At 42.6% G+C, this 17,065-nt stretch overlaps 1 protein-coding gene across 8 annotated transcripts in view; it reads right to left on the reverse strand.

Moving 5' to 3' along the window:
- KANSL1L (KAT8 regulatory NSL complex subunit 1 like) overlaps positions 1 to 12,784 on the reverse strand; it is a 61,627-nt gene extending 48,843 nt beyond the window's left edge. For 7 of the 8 annotated variants that reach the window (XR_008467861.1, XR_008467862.1, XM_054210255.1 and 4 more), the window contains exons 1-2: positions 12,580 to 12,784; positions 8,720 to 9,837 (exon numbers count right to left, since the gene is read on the reverse strand). Coding sequence is in view for 6 of the 8 variants with exons in the window: in XM_054210255.1 (XP_054066230.1) it covers positions 8,720 to 9,807 (1,088 nt within the window). In the remaining 2 variants the exon portion in view is untranslated. The remainder of the gene's footprint in view (positions 1 to 8,719; positions 9,838 to 12,579) is intronic. The other variant, XM_054210256.1, reaches the window with a different exon arrangement.
- Positions 12,785 to 17,065: the final 4,281 nt, after the last annotated feature.

Genomic DNA, 17,065 nt, shown 5'->3' on the forward strand with positions numbered 1-17,065 from the left:
GGGTTACAGTTCTCCCTATCACCTACAGACATTGGCAACTGCTTATCACAACTTCTGGCACCCACGCCTGGTCCCACCGTCTCTGACATACTGTTGCCATTTAATACTTTCAGAATTGCATCCAATAACATATGTTGATACTAACACATAATACATATCTTATCTTCCCAACCCAAAAAACTTTATCCAGCTGAACATTTCTGCTAAGCCATCAGGCCTGAGGAATTTATGCAGTAGCACCTGAAATTACCAATCATAACTGTGATTTTCCCTTGAAGACAAAATTCATGGTACAGAACTAGACTGAGGGAAAAAAATAAGTAGCAACAGAGTAAGATTTTTACATCTTCCACAAGTAAGTTTAGAAGGGACAGTGGGAAGGGGAGAAAAGGAAAATCAATATTCAGGAATAAAAATGCTGTAGAAGAAAACCAAAAATATAAAAAGGGAAAGCCTTTGTGCTTGGATACCCTAGCAAAGGAGAAATTTTGTCAGATTTTCATATTGGAGCTCTATATGCTCCCTCATCTGAGAAATCACATCTTCCAAACCGATGAGATGCCGCAGCCAGTACTTGCCTGCTACAGGGTTCCTGCAAAGAATCACACTACTACTATCAGGTTTTATATTAGAAACTAAACTGTTATACTAGCACTGAACTGTTAACTCAATTATGGTCTCAACAAAAGAAATTAAAAATTCAGCTTCTTAAAGCAGCGTTAACTTTTACAGTACTGAACTTCTCCAACAGCTGGCTTCACAACATGGTAGGTGCTTTTCATCTTCAATTCCGTTTACGTAATTCTTTAGAGCTGTTAATGATAAAAGGCCAAATCGGTCGGTGCAGGTGGGGTCAGTTAGAATATTAACTGCCCAAGAAGTGAAAACCTGTGAAAGGTAAACCACCAGCACTATTTCCTCTTTTAGTAAAATAAATTTAAAAAATACACTGCAAAATGCGTATCTGCTAATGTCTTTTGTTAAAAATATTTTAAAATTAATTTTTCAGATTCCATTGGCCCCCCCAGCACCCCAGCTTCTTCCACTAAGCCTCAGGATGCTGTAGGTCAGACCAACACGGAACTGAGAAGCAGGTAATGCTAACATGCAAAGAAAGAAACTTCAGGAGCGCCAGGGCTGCCTGGAAACAAGCTTCTTTTCCTGCCTTTGAAATGGCACAACATCAACAAAGACCAACAACAAAACACCAGGAACACAGGACTAGAAATTCTCTGGAAGTATTACACAACTGCCCTTGAAAAAGAAATCAAGAAAGTAGTGCTATGCCTGGATCCCACGCTAAGCATAAATCAAGACAGAGCTTACAATATCACTTTAAAGATATGTGCAAATGGAACATTATTACAGCATAAAAGCAGAGAATGCTGTCCAGCCACTGAAGTTGGTCCCAAAATTTGTATATATATATTCTTACAAGGAATAGGTGGGGATGGTATTAGTGTAACATCTAACTCCAGCTTGTAACTAATTTCATTCCAGCTGTATATAGTATTAGATTTCAATGTGAAAATGGATATGAAGCATAATCTTTTTTGAGACTTTCTGGACAGACACGTAGCAGTTGATCCAGAACTCGCATGCTTGATGCACTGGAAACCATCAGCAGCTTCCAGGTAGCAGAGGGGCTGCAGCCCTGCAGAACAGGGGCCGAGAGGAGACTCAGAAGGGGCTGTAGCTGGCAGGGAAGCCCACAGCAGAGCAATCAGCTAAATGAGGAGCTGCAGCAAAGGTACCCCCGCCCCACCAAAGGGAATGTGCGCCCACCAGGCATGGAGGGGTACTGCAGGGAAGGGGCTCACGAAAGAGCTGCAAGAACCCCAGAGCACTCCTCCGGGGGAGAGGGCAGCTGGGCAGAGCTGGGATGGGTCTGCCTTAAGTCCCAAGGTCTGGACACGTTCCCCCACCGTGGGACCCAAAGGGAGCTGCAGAGGGGCTGTGCTGAGTATGAAACGCCCGGTCGGGGTGAGCCCCCGTCAGCGCTGCCCCAGCAGGACCCCAGGACCTGCCCTGGGGACACAGGACACCCTGGTAGGTCAGAAACTCAGCCCTTTGGGCCCCCGCCATTGCTGTAAGCAGGTTGTGATTAAGTAGCAGAGGAATAACCAAACAGTACTTGGCTGGCTGCTTTGCAGGGCAGGGACAGAGTTTGTTACCAGGTTGAATCCTGCAGTCAGGTCTGCAGGGACACGGGGGAGAGTGTAATGAATGTCAGTTTGAATAGCTGCAGCCTTCTTGCTTTGGGTGTTTTGTAGGAGCTTGGTGTGGAGTTTCACAGAGTTTTATTGCTGTCCAGTCTACTGCCATGGGCTGGGAGGAAGGGGAGTTCATAATGCACATATATTCAAGCGCGGATGTTCAGGTTTGGTTTTTTTCAATAGCAGGAAAAGTAATCAAAAGTTTCCTAACTGAGATTAAATTGATTTAAATTCCCCAACAGAAATTTTTTTCTGAGACACGACAGTTAGGTAAAATGTTTGGATGAAAATAAAAACATTTACAGCTATTTCAGTTTCAATAAAAAAAAAAAAAAAGAGCACAGGTCAATATATTTAAATCCAACATCTAAAGTTACATTCTTAACCCATATTTAGCAGTATGAATGAAACCCCATTACAGGAGAGCATTCCTATTTTGAGAAGTCTTTGTGCACACTTTTTATTTCATATGAAACGGAAGGCATTTAAATGATTTCCTGTATCAGGGGCCCACGTACGGCAATTTTCAAAGGCACTGGATGTATCCCTTTGAAGTAGATTCTCATGAAACCACTGTTTATCTATAAAATGAAATAATGTTGCCCTCACTTTACAAGATGTTAATAAAAACAGTTCGTTTTTTGTAAAGACATCTTTTAATGAAAAAAATCCCACTTTTCACAGCTTAGTGAAAGAAAAAAGCTACCCATAAACCACTGACTAATCAGCAGCTCACATCAAGCACCAAACTCTTCTTGTCTACCATTTAATTAAGGATGTGAGGTTATCATGTACACACGTGTCTGATTATTAGCTTTGCTATTCTGCTATACTATGTTGACCGTGTATTAAATCGTCATTCAGAAGAGTAATGCCAAGTTTTTCTTTAACATGCGTTCAACAGCTATCTAACTCAAAAGCTTTGGCATTCCCGGCTCTGAGATTCCCTTGCAGGTTGCAACTTGTCAAACCTTCTGCCTTTCACTAAAACCTTTCAGTCTACTTTCAGCAGCTGCAAAAATATTAATGTAATTACAGGTTAGAAATCAGGATCCTCACTAACAAGAACATTACTCTGGTATCGTGAGAAGGAAGTCTTGCTCAAAAGCAAGTTATTATTGCTGTACATGAAATCTCTAAAGAAAAACAGTAAATGCATGTGGGACCCTAAAGAAGTTGTAAATCCATCTTACTGAAACCCAACCTAGTGAGGCTGAATATATTCTGAAATAATACATGTATCCCTAGAGTGAAAACACAAGGTAATATAAAGTTATCTTTTCTTTCATTCCCTGGTAACAATTCTCCTCCCACATCCTAGTGACGGTAGCCAAGAATTGAGAGAATGGAATTCATGAAAAAGCAACGTATAAAACATTTTGAAATCAGCATATTAGTAGCACCTATGAATTTACACTTATTCAAAAGCTCTCACATTAATCTTCTATGCAAATAAGACATTTCCCAGACTTGTAAACTAAAAAGGTCTTAAAAAACTGGGAACAACTGGGGTTTTGTGCTTAAGAAAAATGGAGAGCAGTATTTGGTCCTGGCAGACTCTCTTCCTCCCCATCCCAAAACCAGAATTCAGTTCTCATATCAGGTATGAAGTAAAATTACAGTTCAGAGTGGAAAATTAGGACCTGACCTTGCGAAAACAAACAGCTTCCCCTTATAATGTGGCTCAAAGACATGCAATAAACCTCAGCGCTTAAGCAGTGCCCTTCCATAGCGAGGCCTGCAGAACTACATTGATGTTGCTCAATTACCCATGAGAAAAAATGCTAGGAAAAATGGAAAATAATTTAGAACAAACAGATTAGATCTGGAGATAGTAGTCATAATACTTTCTTCCTTCCTGTATTCTCTCCGCCTTACTGCTCCCCTCCCCACCAAGTATTTGTACTGAAAGCAGATTTCCCCTCTTCTCTTTTTCCAGCTAGCAAGCTCGGGGAGGGGGGGGGGGGCAAAGGAGGGAAAAAATATTTACTATCTCTGCACATTCATTATAAAAGTTTCCAGGCACAATAAACCCTGTGGGCATGGAAAAATAACAACAGTGCTTCTTCGTCAGGCTTGAGGTTGCTGGAGGATAATCAGTAAAACATGTATTTCAAAAATCAGAGGAAAAGCATGAAAATATTTCAGAAGGAAAAAATCCCACCAATGATGCAAAAGGACTATATTCAAATGGGGGAACGAGAACTAGGGAAACAGCGCACAGGACTTTTCATGAGTAGACAGAGCTACTTATTTTGCAGAAAAATCTATTGTAAGCAGCTTTTCTCTCTAATCAATTAGGTACGTGTATTACTATTTGATGGAGTGAGCAGCTGTGCCTTCGAAGAACCCCAGTTCTTTTGATAACCCAGTATCTTTTGATTCTGGAAGATCATACAAGTAGCACATGTAGAAGAAAAACTCTGTGCCCTGCAACTTTAAAGGTTCCCCAAATAACCACCTCAGAATCAGACTTCTCTGTAGTACATTGTAAACAACCAGAACTTCTAACCACATCAGGAACACACAAAATACACGAATAAGGATGTGGAGCTGGCCTGGAAGGATACAATACACAGCTTCCAGACCAGAGCTGTGTTGTTGAAAAAGCTGTGAGCTCACATCCTCCCCCAATTCATTTTTTGAAAACTGTGACCATTTCTACAGATACTCTACCACCTTCATGAACCACAAAGAAGATCAACAAGATCCAAGCAAACTCAGCTGGTCAAATGTTGTCTATGTTGCATTTCAAGTGGTTGATGTTAGTTGTGAATTCCTGAAGGAATTACTCACGGCCAGCTTTGTGATGCCCTCCTCTCAGGCCCTCCATCCGCTTTGGTTGCTAATGCTAACAGGGAGATAGCAAACAGCCACTAGCATCTGCCTTTGAGAAACCAGAGAGAAGTACTACCACATCCCCTGTGTAGTGCCTCAGGAACTTCCTACACCCAAAGGCTGGAATGGTACTAGAATACACTACAAATTACTGATGGAAATTTGGTGCTTTGCCTAAGAAAACGTCCATGAAAACTGACAGGTTAAAGATATTCATGAGCTGACGCTAGCAGCAAAATGACAAAATTCCTGAAAAGAACCAACCATTCTTTCATACTTCTTTTTAGCAAATACTCAAAGGACCAAATGTGTTTTGATTAAGCTCTTGAAATGGGATGAGGCTTTCCAATTACTCTAGGAGCTAGGGAAGTTCAGTAAGTACTGTGAATTGTTAGCTAGAAGAAATGCCTTCACCAGCAGACCAAAGATCTTTCTTGTCTTAAGGACAGCACCTATGTAATGCACAAGGAATGAACAACAGTCTAAATACCTTACAGCAGCTATTTGCTACCAAACAACAAAGGTATTGAAATAGATGGATAAAGACAATCTTACTTGAGACACAAAGCACTGAGATACAGCTCAGAAGAGCTTATGTCAACACTCATTGGGTAGAATTCTTTTCAGGATAATGAGAATGAACAGGTTCAAAATGCTAAAAATAGCTCCAGGTTTTTTTCTACCGTGAAGAATTGGAGCCAGAATCAACTTCTCTCTCCTGATGGGAAACAGACTGTTCTCAGGTAAACACGGTAACTGCAGGCTTCTCCCCCCTTCCACATTGGATTGACACTTCCTCCCCCCCACCAAAAAGAATAAAAAGCACTGCAGTCGTAACAATCATCAGCCACCAGCGTGATTATACCCTCAAGTTAAATGCGATCAGTATGCTGTGATATAGGGAAAACTAAAACATTTTCCCATTCATCGCTGCATTAATAGAACCTTATAACACCTACTGTTAAGTATTATGAAGAATATCACAGAGGAAGAGTCTTTCCAGGTCAGTAAAAGTCTTCACTATGAAAAATAAGTCACAGGCGAGGAAACGAGTATTCTCTCACCCACACGATCACATTATTTCTGGAAAACACTATAAGTCAATTCCCTGGCATTTCAAAGAATGTAAATCCACTCAGCAGAAATAAAAATGGATGTTAACTTTGTTTCTTTTGACCAGGTGAAAGGCAATTTAAAGAGTCTTAAAGTGGTAAAGCTCAGGCAACAACAAATCTCAGCAGTGGCACTGGTGAATAATCAATTTACCTTTGTCACCCAGAAGAAAAAGTGCAGCCTTTTAGCCACAAAGACAAATCTTAGGAAAGTTGAAATGAAAAAAAATATTCCAAGCTGAAGATAATGATAAATTCAAATAAGAGACAGCCTGTCCTCACTGTAATGTTATTTCAAGCATTGCCTTAGCCTATGCACACAAACAAGAGTCTTCTGCTTAAATTGGGTAGTACTTTAACTCTGAGCCTGCTGGCCCAGCAGCAGTTCAAACACCAGGGGTTCCTGCACTGCCAATCCAGCAAGGCCCTGGCTAATGCACGTTGCTAACCTCGTCACTGCTGCTGCTTCACTGCTCTTCAGCGCTAAGAACATAAAAAAGGGAGGAAAAAGAATAACCCTCAAATAAAGGGTTGCACTGAGTCAGACTACAGATGACCTACCCAGTCTCCTGCCTCTCAGCAGTGGCCAAGATAAGAGTCTTACAAGCAGGCAGGCATGGAGGGAGCAGTGTTTCTCCAGAATACTCCCTCAGCTGCCAGCCACAGCAGCTTGGGGATTTCCTGAGCCAAAGGGGGTGTCTTTGTATTTAATAATCCTCTGTGGATTTTTTCGTCAGTGCAGCAAAACAAACTGAGTAAGCCTTAAGTGGAAAGATAACTTAAGGAATTCAAAAGCCACAAGAAGAAATAAAGGTAAAGCACTGGCAGGCAGTTAGAAACTTGACTGTCCCTGGAACAAAGACAAAAGAAAACCCTCGTACAGAACTTCGGTCCAAGTTTTGCATTACCCACTACCCTTTGAGAATCAAGAGTTTCTCATCAGTTTTTCAGCTCATGTAATCACAAGATAAGAATCCTAGAGGCAGAGCTATTACTCAGAAGTTCAAACATATCAGCTAGGAGAAGAATGTGGATTCTGCTACGCTGGGAAGAGCCAAAAATGCTGTTTTTTCATTAAAATATTTCAAAAGGAGAATAATTCTTTTGCAAACTCAAATACTTAAAGCGATCCTAACTTAGCTGGCAAGTCATTATGCTTTGGTTGGACTTTAGTACAGTATTTACCATTTTGACAATATATAAAAGAAAATGAAAACTATTTTTTACTTTGCACTTTTTCTCCGTTCTGTTTTACAAGCCTACAGAGTTTAACGAAACACAGCAGCAATTTGATACAACCATGCTATACTGAAGCTTCCCTAACTGAAGCTATAAACACATTACAGGGCATAGCTCTTTTCCAATTTAAGATGAACCTTCCTTGACTTCTTCTGAACATTATGCTTTTCAAGAAACAGACCAAGAAATATATGTTTTTAAATATATATTTTTCCTCAAACACCCATGTCACTCTTAATGCTTTCTAGATGCTCCCTGACAGCAGGGAGTATAAGAACAGATCAGGAAACACAAAACCAGTTCTGACTTCAAGTACTAGAAACATAGGTGCCATGAAGCTCCTACCAAGCTGTTGTGTTTGTGTGAAGCTCTATTCCATGTGCCCCTGTCCTGACTATCACATCCTAACATACCTTAAGACATACTCTGCCCTCTCCAGCTGTAGGAAGGAGAAAGCAGCAGTCTTCAATGCTTTCTAAAATTTCTTGACCAAAGAGATTGTGTCAATACTGCAGCAGGGCAGGGTTAAAAAAAAAAAAACCTCAAACCAAGAACAAAAAGAGGATGCTGTACTACCATCAGGGAACAATTTTACTGTCTTTCTTCTCTTATCCTCCACTGATTTCCAAAGCTACAATAATGTCTACTGACAGGATCCCTGACAAGTCAAGACAGTGTTAGTTAATGATATTAATTTCCCTCTGGTTCTTCTTGAAAAAGATACCAGCAACAACAAAACCACCACTGATAGCTTCATTCACAGCAGCAGAACAACTTCAATAAGTAAATAAACATTTTCTAAATCATAATCCAAAGTACAAAACTTTTTCACTATATAACCCCCCAAATACTGGATGGCATGACACCTGCATCAGACGATCATTTTTACTCTTTATCACATTGTAGAGGATTTCAAGATCCTAATATTGACTAATTCTCAATAACTCCAGAATAAAATTAAAACTATTTTCATACCAGCTAAAACTGTAATTTACAGCACTGCTATCGCTATTTGATTTACAGCACCATCTGAGTATTGAATAACTAACGGTACTAATGTAATGCAAACTGATACGAGTGCAGTACAAAATCTAGCTCTCTACAGTCTAGTAAAGTAATTGTTCCTTAAATGCTGTAATTAGGAGTTCTTACTTTCTGCCTGGCCCATGCCGAGCCTTGCTCACACAGGCAGTCCTGCTGATTTCAGTAGGACTATCTATTGAGTGAGGTTACTCACACAAGAAGGAATCTGCAGGTCTAGACCCTTCCATCTTGATTTATAAGCATGAAGCACATGAGGAATTTAACACTTACGCTTCCACAGTTGTTCTTACAGTCTGTTCCTCACCATCTTCATCTGAGCTGCTACATGTTGCATCAGAGTCCAGATCCTTCTCCACGCGAGACAGCAGCCCTCCAGTGGAAAGTGCAAACCCCCGGATTTCACCTGGTGCAATGCTAACTCCGTTCTGTACATCTGTACTCACACTACTCTCCAAAGTAGTTGCGTTGTTTTCTGGCCAACCTTCAGTGCACCTGAGGGAGCTACCGCTCAAAAATCTGGTTGGCTCATGGAAAACCTTCATTCTTTGTAGCTGATGTTTCACGAAGCATTTCAGCTGCTGATCACAGTGTTTGATAACATGCTTTGCCAGGAGCATTTGTAAACGTTTCTGAGTTCTTTTGGCGCGACTGATTTCCATTTGTTGCTTAGTGACACACTGGAGTAAGCGAGCATACACCTCCTCCGGGGTGCAGCTCAAAATCCCTTCTGAAGGCCTGTGAAGAATCTGGTGTAATAAATCCCCTTTTATTGTTTCAGCGCAGACTTCCAAAGCCCTACCCAAAAAACCATTCTTCTTGTACCATTTACCATTTAAAAGCTGCATTTCTTCTGCATTACTGGATTCAGTTACATTTGAATCCCAAAGTCTCTGCATTTCTGCCAAATTCGGAGATGTGGTCTCTGAAAATGTTTCCCCTTTGACCTGTTCCTCAGGTTCTGAATGACTAATCTGACCAAATGATGTGTCAGCACCATTATGTAATGAATTTCTCATCTTGGAGCAGTCAGGCTCTCCCGCTTTCGTTTGCTTACCAGTTTTGTTGCTAAATGCAGAATTTGTACTCATTAACAAGACAGACTGATAGCGCTTGGAGGATGGTGGAGAACCAAAACGCTGCACACTGAAGATATCATTCCTGAGGTTGGGGTCAGCAGTGGGGAACCCCAGGACTGAGCAAGTAATCTGTGCGATGGAGTCCTCTTTTATCTTCTCTTCCACTGCTCTGGAATTTTCCATGCACAAAGCTGTATCAGACTCCATAGCTCTAGAGGACAAAGAAGGTGACAAGTGGATACCATGACCTTTTGTTGCTGCCTCTCTGAGGGCTGGTGTCATTATAGCTACGGTAGGTAGTTTACAGCAAACCTGAAAATAACACGGGCCATGTAAATTTTCTCATTTTCACGACACGGTACAATACAACAACTCTGTCAAATATTTCGTTTTTTCAACATTATTCAAAGATTCTATAAAAAAGGACATTATCTAAAGAACACAAATAGACTACACTCCCTCCCAAGTCAAACAAGAACACTCTTTCTGGTTTTTATTTCATTCAGAGGTTGTTCTATGTGCAATGAAAGCCTTTACCTCTCAGGGGAGTAAGTGTTCATACCTCATTGCATTTCTGATGCTATCAGTCTGAGAAATAAGACTCACAAAGTTCCAGAATGTCATCTAACCTTGCCCAAACTGAAAAACATGACCATAAGCCTGTGACTGGAAGGATGCATTTTAAAATATGTGTACGTATATGCACACGCACAGAAACACACAACTACACACTCCCACCCCGAAACTCCAGCTGGACTTTATTTTAATCTGTTCCGGAGATACATTTCTTCTGGAGTTGCATTTAGTTTTTGTTCAAGTATTTCTTTTATACTTAAAAGAGTCAAGATCAACAGTACCACAGAAATGGGAGCTATGCAGCTACCTATTAGAAGTTCACCAAAACAGAACACCTACCACATGATGAAACACTCTGAAATAAGCTCAGAGGCACTATTGGTATAAATATTTTTAATGTAAATCTATATAAAGCAAGCATTGGATTAATTAATTTATTATATATTCTCACAAATACACTTTAGAAACCAACCATCAAGGCTAATGCTTTAAAAACAGAGAACTGTAAGTTCTAAATGTTTCCTGAAAAAAAATCTTTCCTGTGTTTTTGTATCCAGTTCTTCTTTATTCATCAGGCACTGTCTGCACGATACAAACACAATATTCTTTGATAACAATTTGCATAAAGACAAACAGTTTTCCTTCACTTTGCCTGTGGCGTGCTGTATCTTAAATGAAGGGTTCCCAAACTTTGGGATCAAAAGACCAGTGTCGACCTTTACCACTTCCTGTCAGCAGCTATGCTGCCATGTCGTACTGTATCTACAACACAGCCTACAGAGCAGGAATCACTGCCTTACACTGTACTTTCAGCTTGGTTTAGGAGATGTTTAAATAAACCCAATGAAGGACTTAATTGAACGTGGCCTGCAGAAGCCTGAAAGATAAGCTACTGTCAGTTCTTGGTTAAGAAGCTAGAGACAAAACCAGAAACAGTAAGAGAGTAGTAACAGAAGTGAGCATAGCACAGTAATTCCACAGTAAATTCTCTAACCAGTGTACTAGTTGAGCAGCATTTCCATTGCCCTCCTTTTAATGTCTCCAGCTGCTTTGATCTCCGCAGCAATTGCCTAGCTCAGCAACTTTCAATGCACAGATCCCATAAGGGGTCAAATGATTCTAAGTCTGCCATGTATGGATCTTAAGAAAAGCAAACTCCCTGTCTGAAGCCTTAGCTTATTTATAACTACAGGTTTTATGCTGAAGGTGCAATCATTAAAGGGAGATGTGGAAACCTAAGGAGCTGAGAAGTACCAGTCTGGATACCTTCTCCTTAACCCTCAAAACACAGAAAAACCACGAAGAGCTACATGCTCCAGTACTGCCTTAACACTCTCTGTATGCTTGATTCACCTTTCATTGCTCCACATATACTTCAGCCGTGAGGTTTTCATCTCTGTGCATCACCTACCCAGCATCACAGGGACCACGTCTGGTGGTCCTAGCGCTAATCCTAAATGACGCTATTAAAATCCCCAGAATTTTAACCTTTATCAACGACCCAGTAACTTCAGGCTATAGAGGAATTCATCACAGAGTCCTCCCCAGTGGACAGCAGTTCAGTAAGGGCAGGGAAATGCACTGATGAGAGCTGGAGCCCTAAATCGCAAAGGCTCAGGTGACTCGGCAATGCTCTCAGCATCTGTCTGACTTGTGGCTTTGTGTCCTTCCACTCTTTTAAGAGCTAGCAGGCACAAGAATTTTTAAATCCAAAGGACCATGGATTCAGACACCTATGCCTCCTCCTCTCTCATCATATGGCAAATAACTATAGGAAGTCAAAGTGACTTAGCATGGTTACAACATAAGGGGGAGAGAACCGAAGCCCACACTTTCTCTGTGGCATTACTATGAACTGAAGGGAGTCCCCACAACAGAACTGTCCCTGGGAACCCCAAGAAGCTCTTTCAGAAGAACGCTGACAGCCTGGTACCTACATACACTGAGCAAGGAGTCTGTAACTGCTCCAACTTTACTATATACCTTCCTTAGCCTGAGTGGTTTAACAATCACAGATTGCCATTCCTGAAAGCCAGGAAATATCCACACACAGCAGAGGTGCTCCTCAAGCAAACTAGAGTTTTGGAGAAGTATACCTCATACCTATATGAAGAGGGAGGCTATTCAAAAAAATAGCAGCACAAAATTTTCAGAGTACTGTGTTTTAACGTGATCATATTCCCTCCAATACTATATAGCCTTCTGGTACAGTTTCAAATTCCCTAAATTGCAATGAATATCATTAGTAAATTATTTTAAGGGTTTTTTTGACTTTCAGGGGCTTTTTCCCCCCACTTTTAGGGGAAAGAGGGGAAGAAATCAAAGTATCCCCAAATTGAACCACAAACATTAAACTAAAGAGCACCAAGAAGCCACTAACTAATCAGGAGTTCCTGACAGTAGACACTTAAATTACAATATAGCTAAAAAAAGAAATAAAATGCTTTTGAAGAGAGAAATCGCTCAATTATCCCTTACCCAGGCAACTTGCAAACTTCACACGATGTTTCTGCCCTGAAGACAGTCGTGTGAGACACTTCAGGTGTGTTCCTCTCATTTCAGTGACATCAAGAAGACTTTACAGAAGCTGGCACTGTCCCAGTCTCCTGTCCTTGGCATTTCTCCAAGAAGTTCACACGCACACACAAAAAGTCACTGGTATATGAGCAAAACAAAGCATCAGCTGCAAAAAAATTAAAAACAAATTTTAGTATAAGTACTCAGTTCCACAAGAATTGTACAATTTTCATTTTGACGCATTTCATTTTATTTTGGCAGAAAGCAGTAAATTAATTTCACTCTTCCCTTATTGGAAGTGAGTTTCCAGAGTAAAACCTATTATCTTCTGGGGGGGAAGTGTGCAGAGGGAGGGGAGACAAGTACTGCAACATGGTATTCAGGAAGGCCCTGTATTTTCATTCTGGGAAAAGCTTTTTTGTCATAGGTAAACTATTTCAAGGATTTTTTTCCGTTGTGTACTACTTGAAGTTTCAAAACCAGAACAGCTGAAATGCTACTACACTGGCAAACAGTTTGCTTTTCATCAGCTGAATACGCACTACGCTTGAAAGACTAAAAAGTATTGTAAAAAGAAAAGGTGACGTAAAATAAGTACCGGAGAATGGAAGAAACAAGTACCAGACATGCACAGTACAGCAACTGATGTTTAAAGTTATGCTTATCCTCCCCTAATGCCTTAATTACCCAGCAGGATATAGCCCGGGATTGCAGTTTACGGAAGCCCCAGTGCCCACCCACCCGCACCCTGCTCCCTTCTCTCTCCAAAGCTATGGGTCCCTAATCCCCCCATGACCCCAGCTCCTCTCCCCCTACCCCACGATACCTCTGCTTATTTCTTAGTCCTTACTCGACATTTCTGCGTTATACCCTTCTCTACCAGACGTACCTAAACGGAATTTGTCTAAATCCTGAAACTAGCGTCTTCGTGTTGGTAATTAGCAGCACCAATAAAATAAACACAACAAAACCCAACCACAAACCTGCCTGCTCACAGGGTGGCATTCCTTTCCCGGCTTTTGTTTATAGTCCTTTCACTTTCTGACTCTTCCCCCCCTTGCATAACACTATCACTTTTGTTACACAACACTGCAGACAATGTTTGGGGGGATTTTTGCTTGGGGGGAGGATTGCTTTGTCTTTTAGTGGCTTTTTTGTTTGTGATCTTTTCATTTTCGATGACAACAGAACTCAATTTGCGTGAGGGTTTGCAAGGCTCCTCTGTACCAGCCTTCTCTTCTTGTAAAATCAGTCCTCTTTCCTCATCCCAAACACCCGAAACTTTCTTGTTAAGAAGATTTTCACATTTCCTTTTTTTTTGCTTTCAAATTCAGAGGCCTACAAATAACATTTCAAATGAATACAGCTGTTTACAGTATATTCATAGATCAACAGTGTTACAGATAAGCAAACTTCCAATGTTTATTCCTTGTCTAGAAGGCATTTCAAAAGCAAAGCAAAGTCACTGGCAGCAGGCAGCATATGGTGAAACACCCAAAATTCAGCTCAGCAAGAACGTTCAAAAATACTGTATTTAAAATTGAAAAGAGCTGCTTTAAGGCCTCTTAGAAAAAACCTGCAGAAGAGATGGCAGCTACACGAGCAAGCTTGATCTGCCTACAACACAACTGACAAAACCTGGTTTCCTACAGCTTTGTGCTGTTTGCCCTGTAATCCCTAGCTCCTCTCGGACAAGCCTTCTTAATAATTGCTGGACAAAAATAAAGCGGTGCTCTGGCAGACAGGCGCTGCTGCGGCACTGAGCTGTGCTGCCAGGAGCGAGAGCTGCCGCCGAGCTGAGCGCGCAGGAGCTGACTTTGGCCACCTTCTCCGAGCCTCGCCTGGCGAGTGGCACCCACCTGGGTATACCTTACCCACCTCTCCCAACTTTCACAAAACTTACAGGATCATAGTAATTCCTAAGAACAGAAAGAACAGCTCAATAGCATAATCTGCATTTTCTCACAGAATAGTTTGCAGCAATGACCGCAAAAGAGATATTGATCCCACTGGGTATGTTCTGGTTAGGAGTATGAAAGAAAAAGGAATGAAGTCCATATTTAACGCACCTGGGACTAGCCTTAAGGGAAAAAAAATATCTCACTAGGCAGCTTTTCAGTTTGAAAGCAGCCCACTTACTCATGAAGAGTATTTAAGCATTTTAGTGTTTTATTCTATTAATAGACTGGGAAAAAAAAAACCCAAACAGGATTATGTGGGGAGTCTCAGCTTTCAGCAGCACTCACTGCGCAGGCAGTACTACGTAGATAAAACTGTGAATGCTGGTGTTTTGCATTCCCCAGAAGATATAAGCACAAATTCCTCCTCTTTGAAAAAAAACCAAAACAACAAAACACACATACACCTAAAAAGGATCTCTCTTTGAACAGTAAGAGAACTGAATTTAAGACAGACCACCCAAACAGTTTTAGTCATTAAAAACATCAAAAAGGACATACTTCAAGTGGAACTCATTGGTATTCATTTACGATAAAACCCATGACTCATTAAAATCTCTGAGCAGGGTTGTTTTTCTCCTTGTTCCTAACTGCTTCTGAACAGAGAACTATATATTATTTCCAAGTTTACTACCATCGACTAATTCCTGTTCAGTCTACAATGTCATATATTTGTAATGCACCACCTGAAGTCATTTTTAGCATATGCTAAACTTAAACACTTTTTGTAGTACAGGTGCCTCTATAAGTTGGTTGTACATATGTCTCTAATATCGGTATCTGTAATACTTTTAGATCCATTGTAAGGTCCATATCAACATTTCAGTTATCTTTTTGAATTTCACTCTTTGAAGAGAGGGCCATAAAACCTGGTCTTAAACAAGAACCATTCAGCTCTTTGACATTAAGTAAGATGACTGGAATTTAAACGCCCCAAAACATTTGCAGGATTTCACAATGCGGACCAATAAGGAAGGAGAGTCCTAAGGCACACAGACTAGCTTTCTCAGTTGGTACACCTACTAGTGTTATAACCACGCTTTATGCAGTTTAATATTTCCTTTTTATTAAATTAAGCACAAAAAGGAAACACCTATGCTTTGACAAAAAGCAGACTTTGGATTTATTTTTTTTTAAATAGGTTACTTTGCTTCCCATTGCTGAGGAGTATCAAGTACCTCTGTCACTGCTACATTTTATTTTGGGAAGTGCATCAGCATTTTGCAACCAGGGAACTGATGCACAGAGTGGATTAAAAGACTTGCTCAAGACCACACAGGAAATATCAAGGAAGGCTGAGGGACGCACCTGGATGCAAGCTGCTCTCCAGAGCTTTACTATCTACTTTATCTAAAGCATTCAATTTTACGAGTAAGTGGTCTGGGAAGCCAACTTGGTCTGGGTCACTCAAAGGCAAAGGAATCTGTGGCAATCTGTTCAGCTTGATTATCAGAGGGAAGGTTTAAGCCGGGAATTATAAAAAAAAATAAAAAAAAAATATATAAAAAAATCACACATGAAAACGCAGGCTAAAGTTTTTCCACTCAGCTACTGACCTAAATATTGAAAACAAAGTAAAAAGAACGGGGCAGCACAAATACCTCCCACCCGCTCCGGCGGGGCTGAGTGAGCCCCCCGCGCCCGCAGACCCCCCGGGCAAGGCGGGGCCCGGCCAGCCTGGCAGCACCGCGGCCAGAAGCCACGCCCGGGCCGGCGGAAAGCGGCGGGGAAGGACGGGAGAACCCGCAGGGGACGGACACGGGGCGGGGCGCGGCCCGGCGGCTCCCCCCGCCCCGCGCGCCCGGGCCACCCCCGCCTCAGCCCCGCGGGCCCCGCCCCGCGCCCGGACCGTTAGGCCCCCCCCGCCCTGCCCCGCCCCCACCCGCGTCTCCTCCTCGCGCATGCGAACCAGCGCTCGGCGGCGCCACAGCCGCTCCCGCCGCGGGAACCAACTGCCGCCCGGCCCCGGTTCCCCCCCCTCGCCGCCGCCTCCGCCTCACCGCGGAGCCGGAACCGGCCCCGCCGCCCGCCTCCGGTGACCCCGCGAAGCCCCGCGCTTGCCTCCGCCCGCCGGCTTCTCCACAGCGGCGCTGCCGCCTCCAGCCCGCGCGGCGCGGCGCCCGGCGCGGCTCCCTCTGCCGCTGTTGAAGAGTCCGCGCCCAGCTAAAGCGCAGCGCGGAGGGGCGGGGCCGGCCCGCGCAGGGGGGGCGGAGCATGGCCAATCCGCCGCGCCCGGGGGCGGGGCTCGGCGCGAGGGCGGCCCCCGCCATTGGCCGGGCGCCTGAGGCAGGGACGGCCCTCCTACCGCCAGCGCGCGCCTCCGCCGGGCGCGGCGCGGCCGGGGCCCTGAGGGGAAAGAGGCGGGAGGGGGACGGACACCACAGTGCCGCGCCCTGGGGAGTGAAGATAGAACCCCCTGCCTGTATAAATAATTTATATATTAAAAAAAATATATTTTTTTTAAGCATGTTTATTGGGAATAACAACTT

Source organism: Rissa tridactyla, chromosome 7 (assembly GCF_028500815.1).
Source record: "Rissa tridactyla isolate bRisTri1 chromosome 7, bRisTri1.patW.cur.20221130, whole genome shotgun sequence".
In the NCBI taxonomy this organism is placed as follows: domain Eukaryota; kingdom Metazoa; phylum Chordata; class Aves; order Charadriiformes; family Laridae; genus Rissa; species Rissa tridactyla.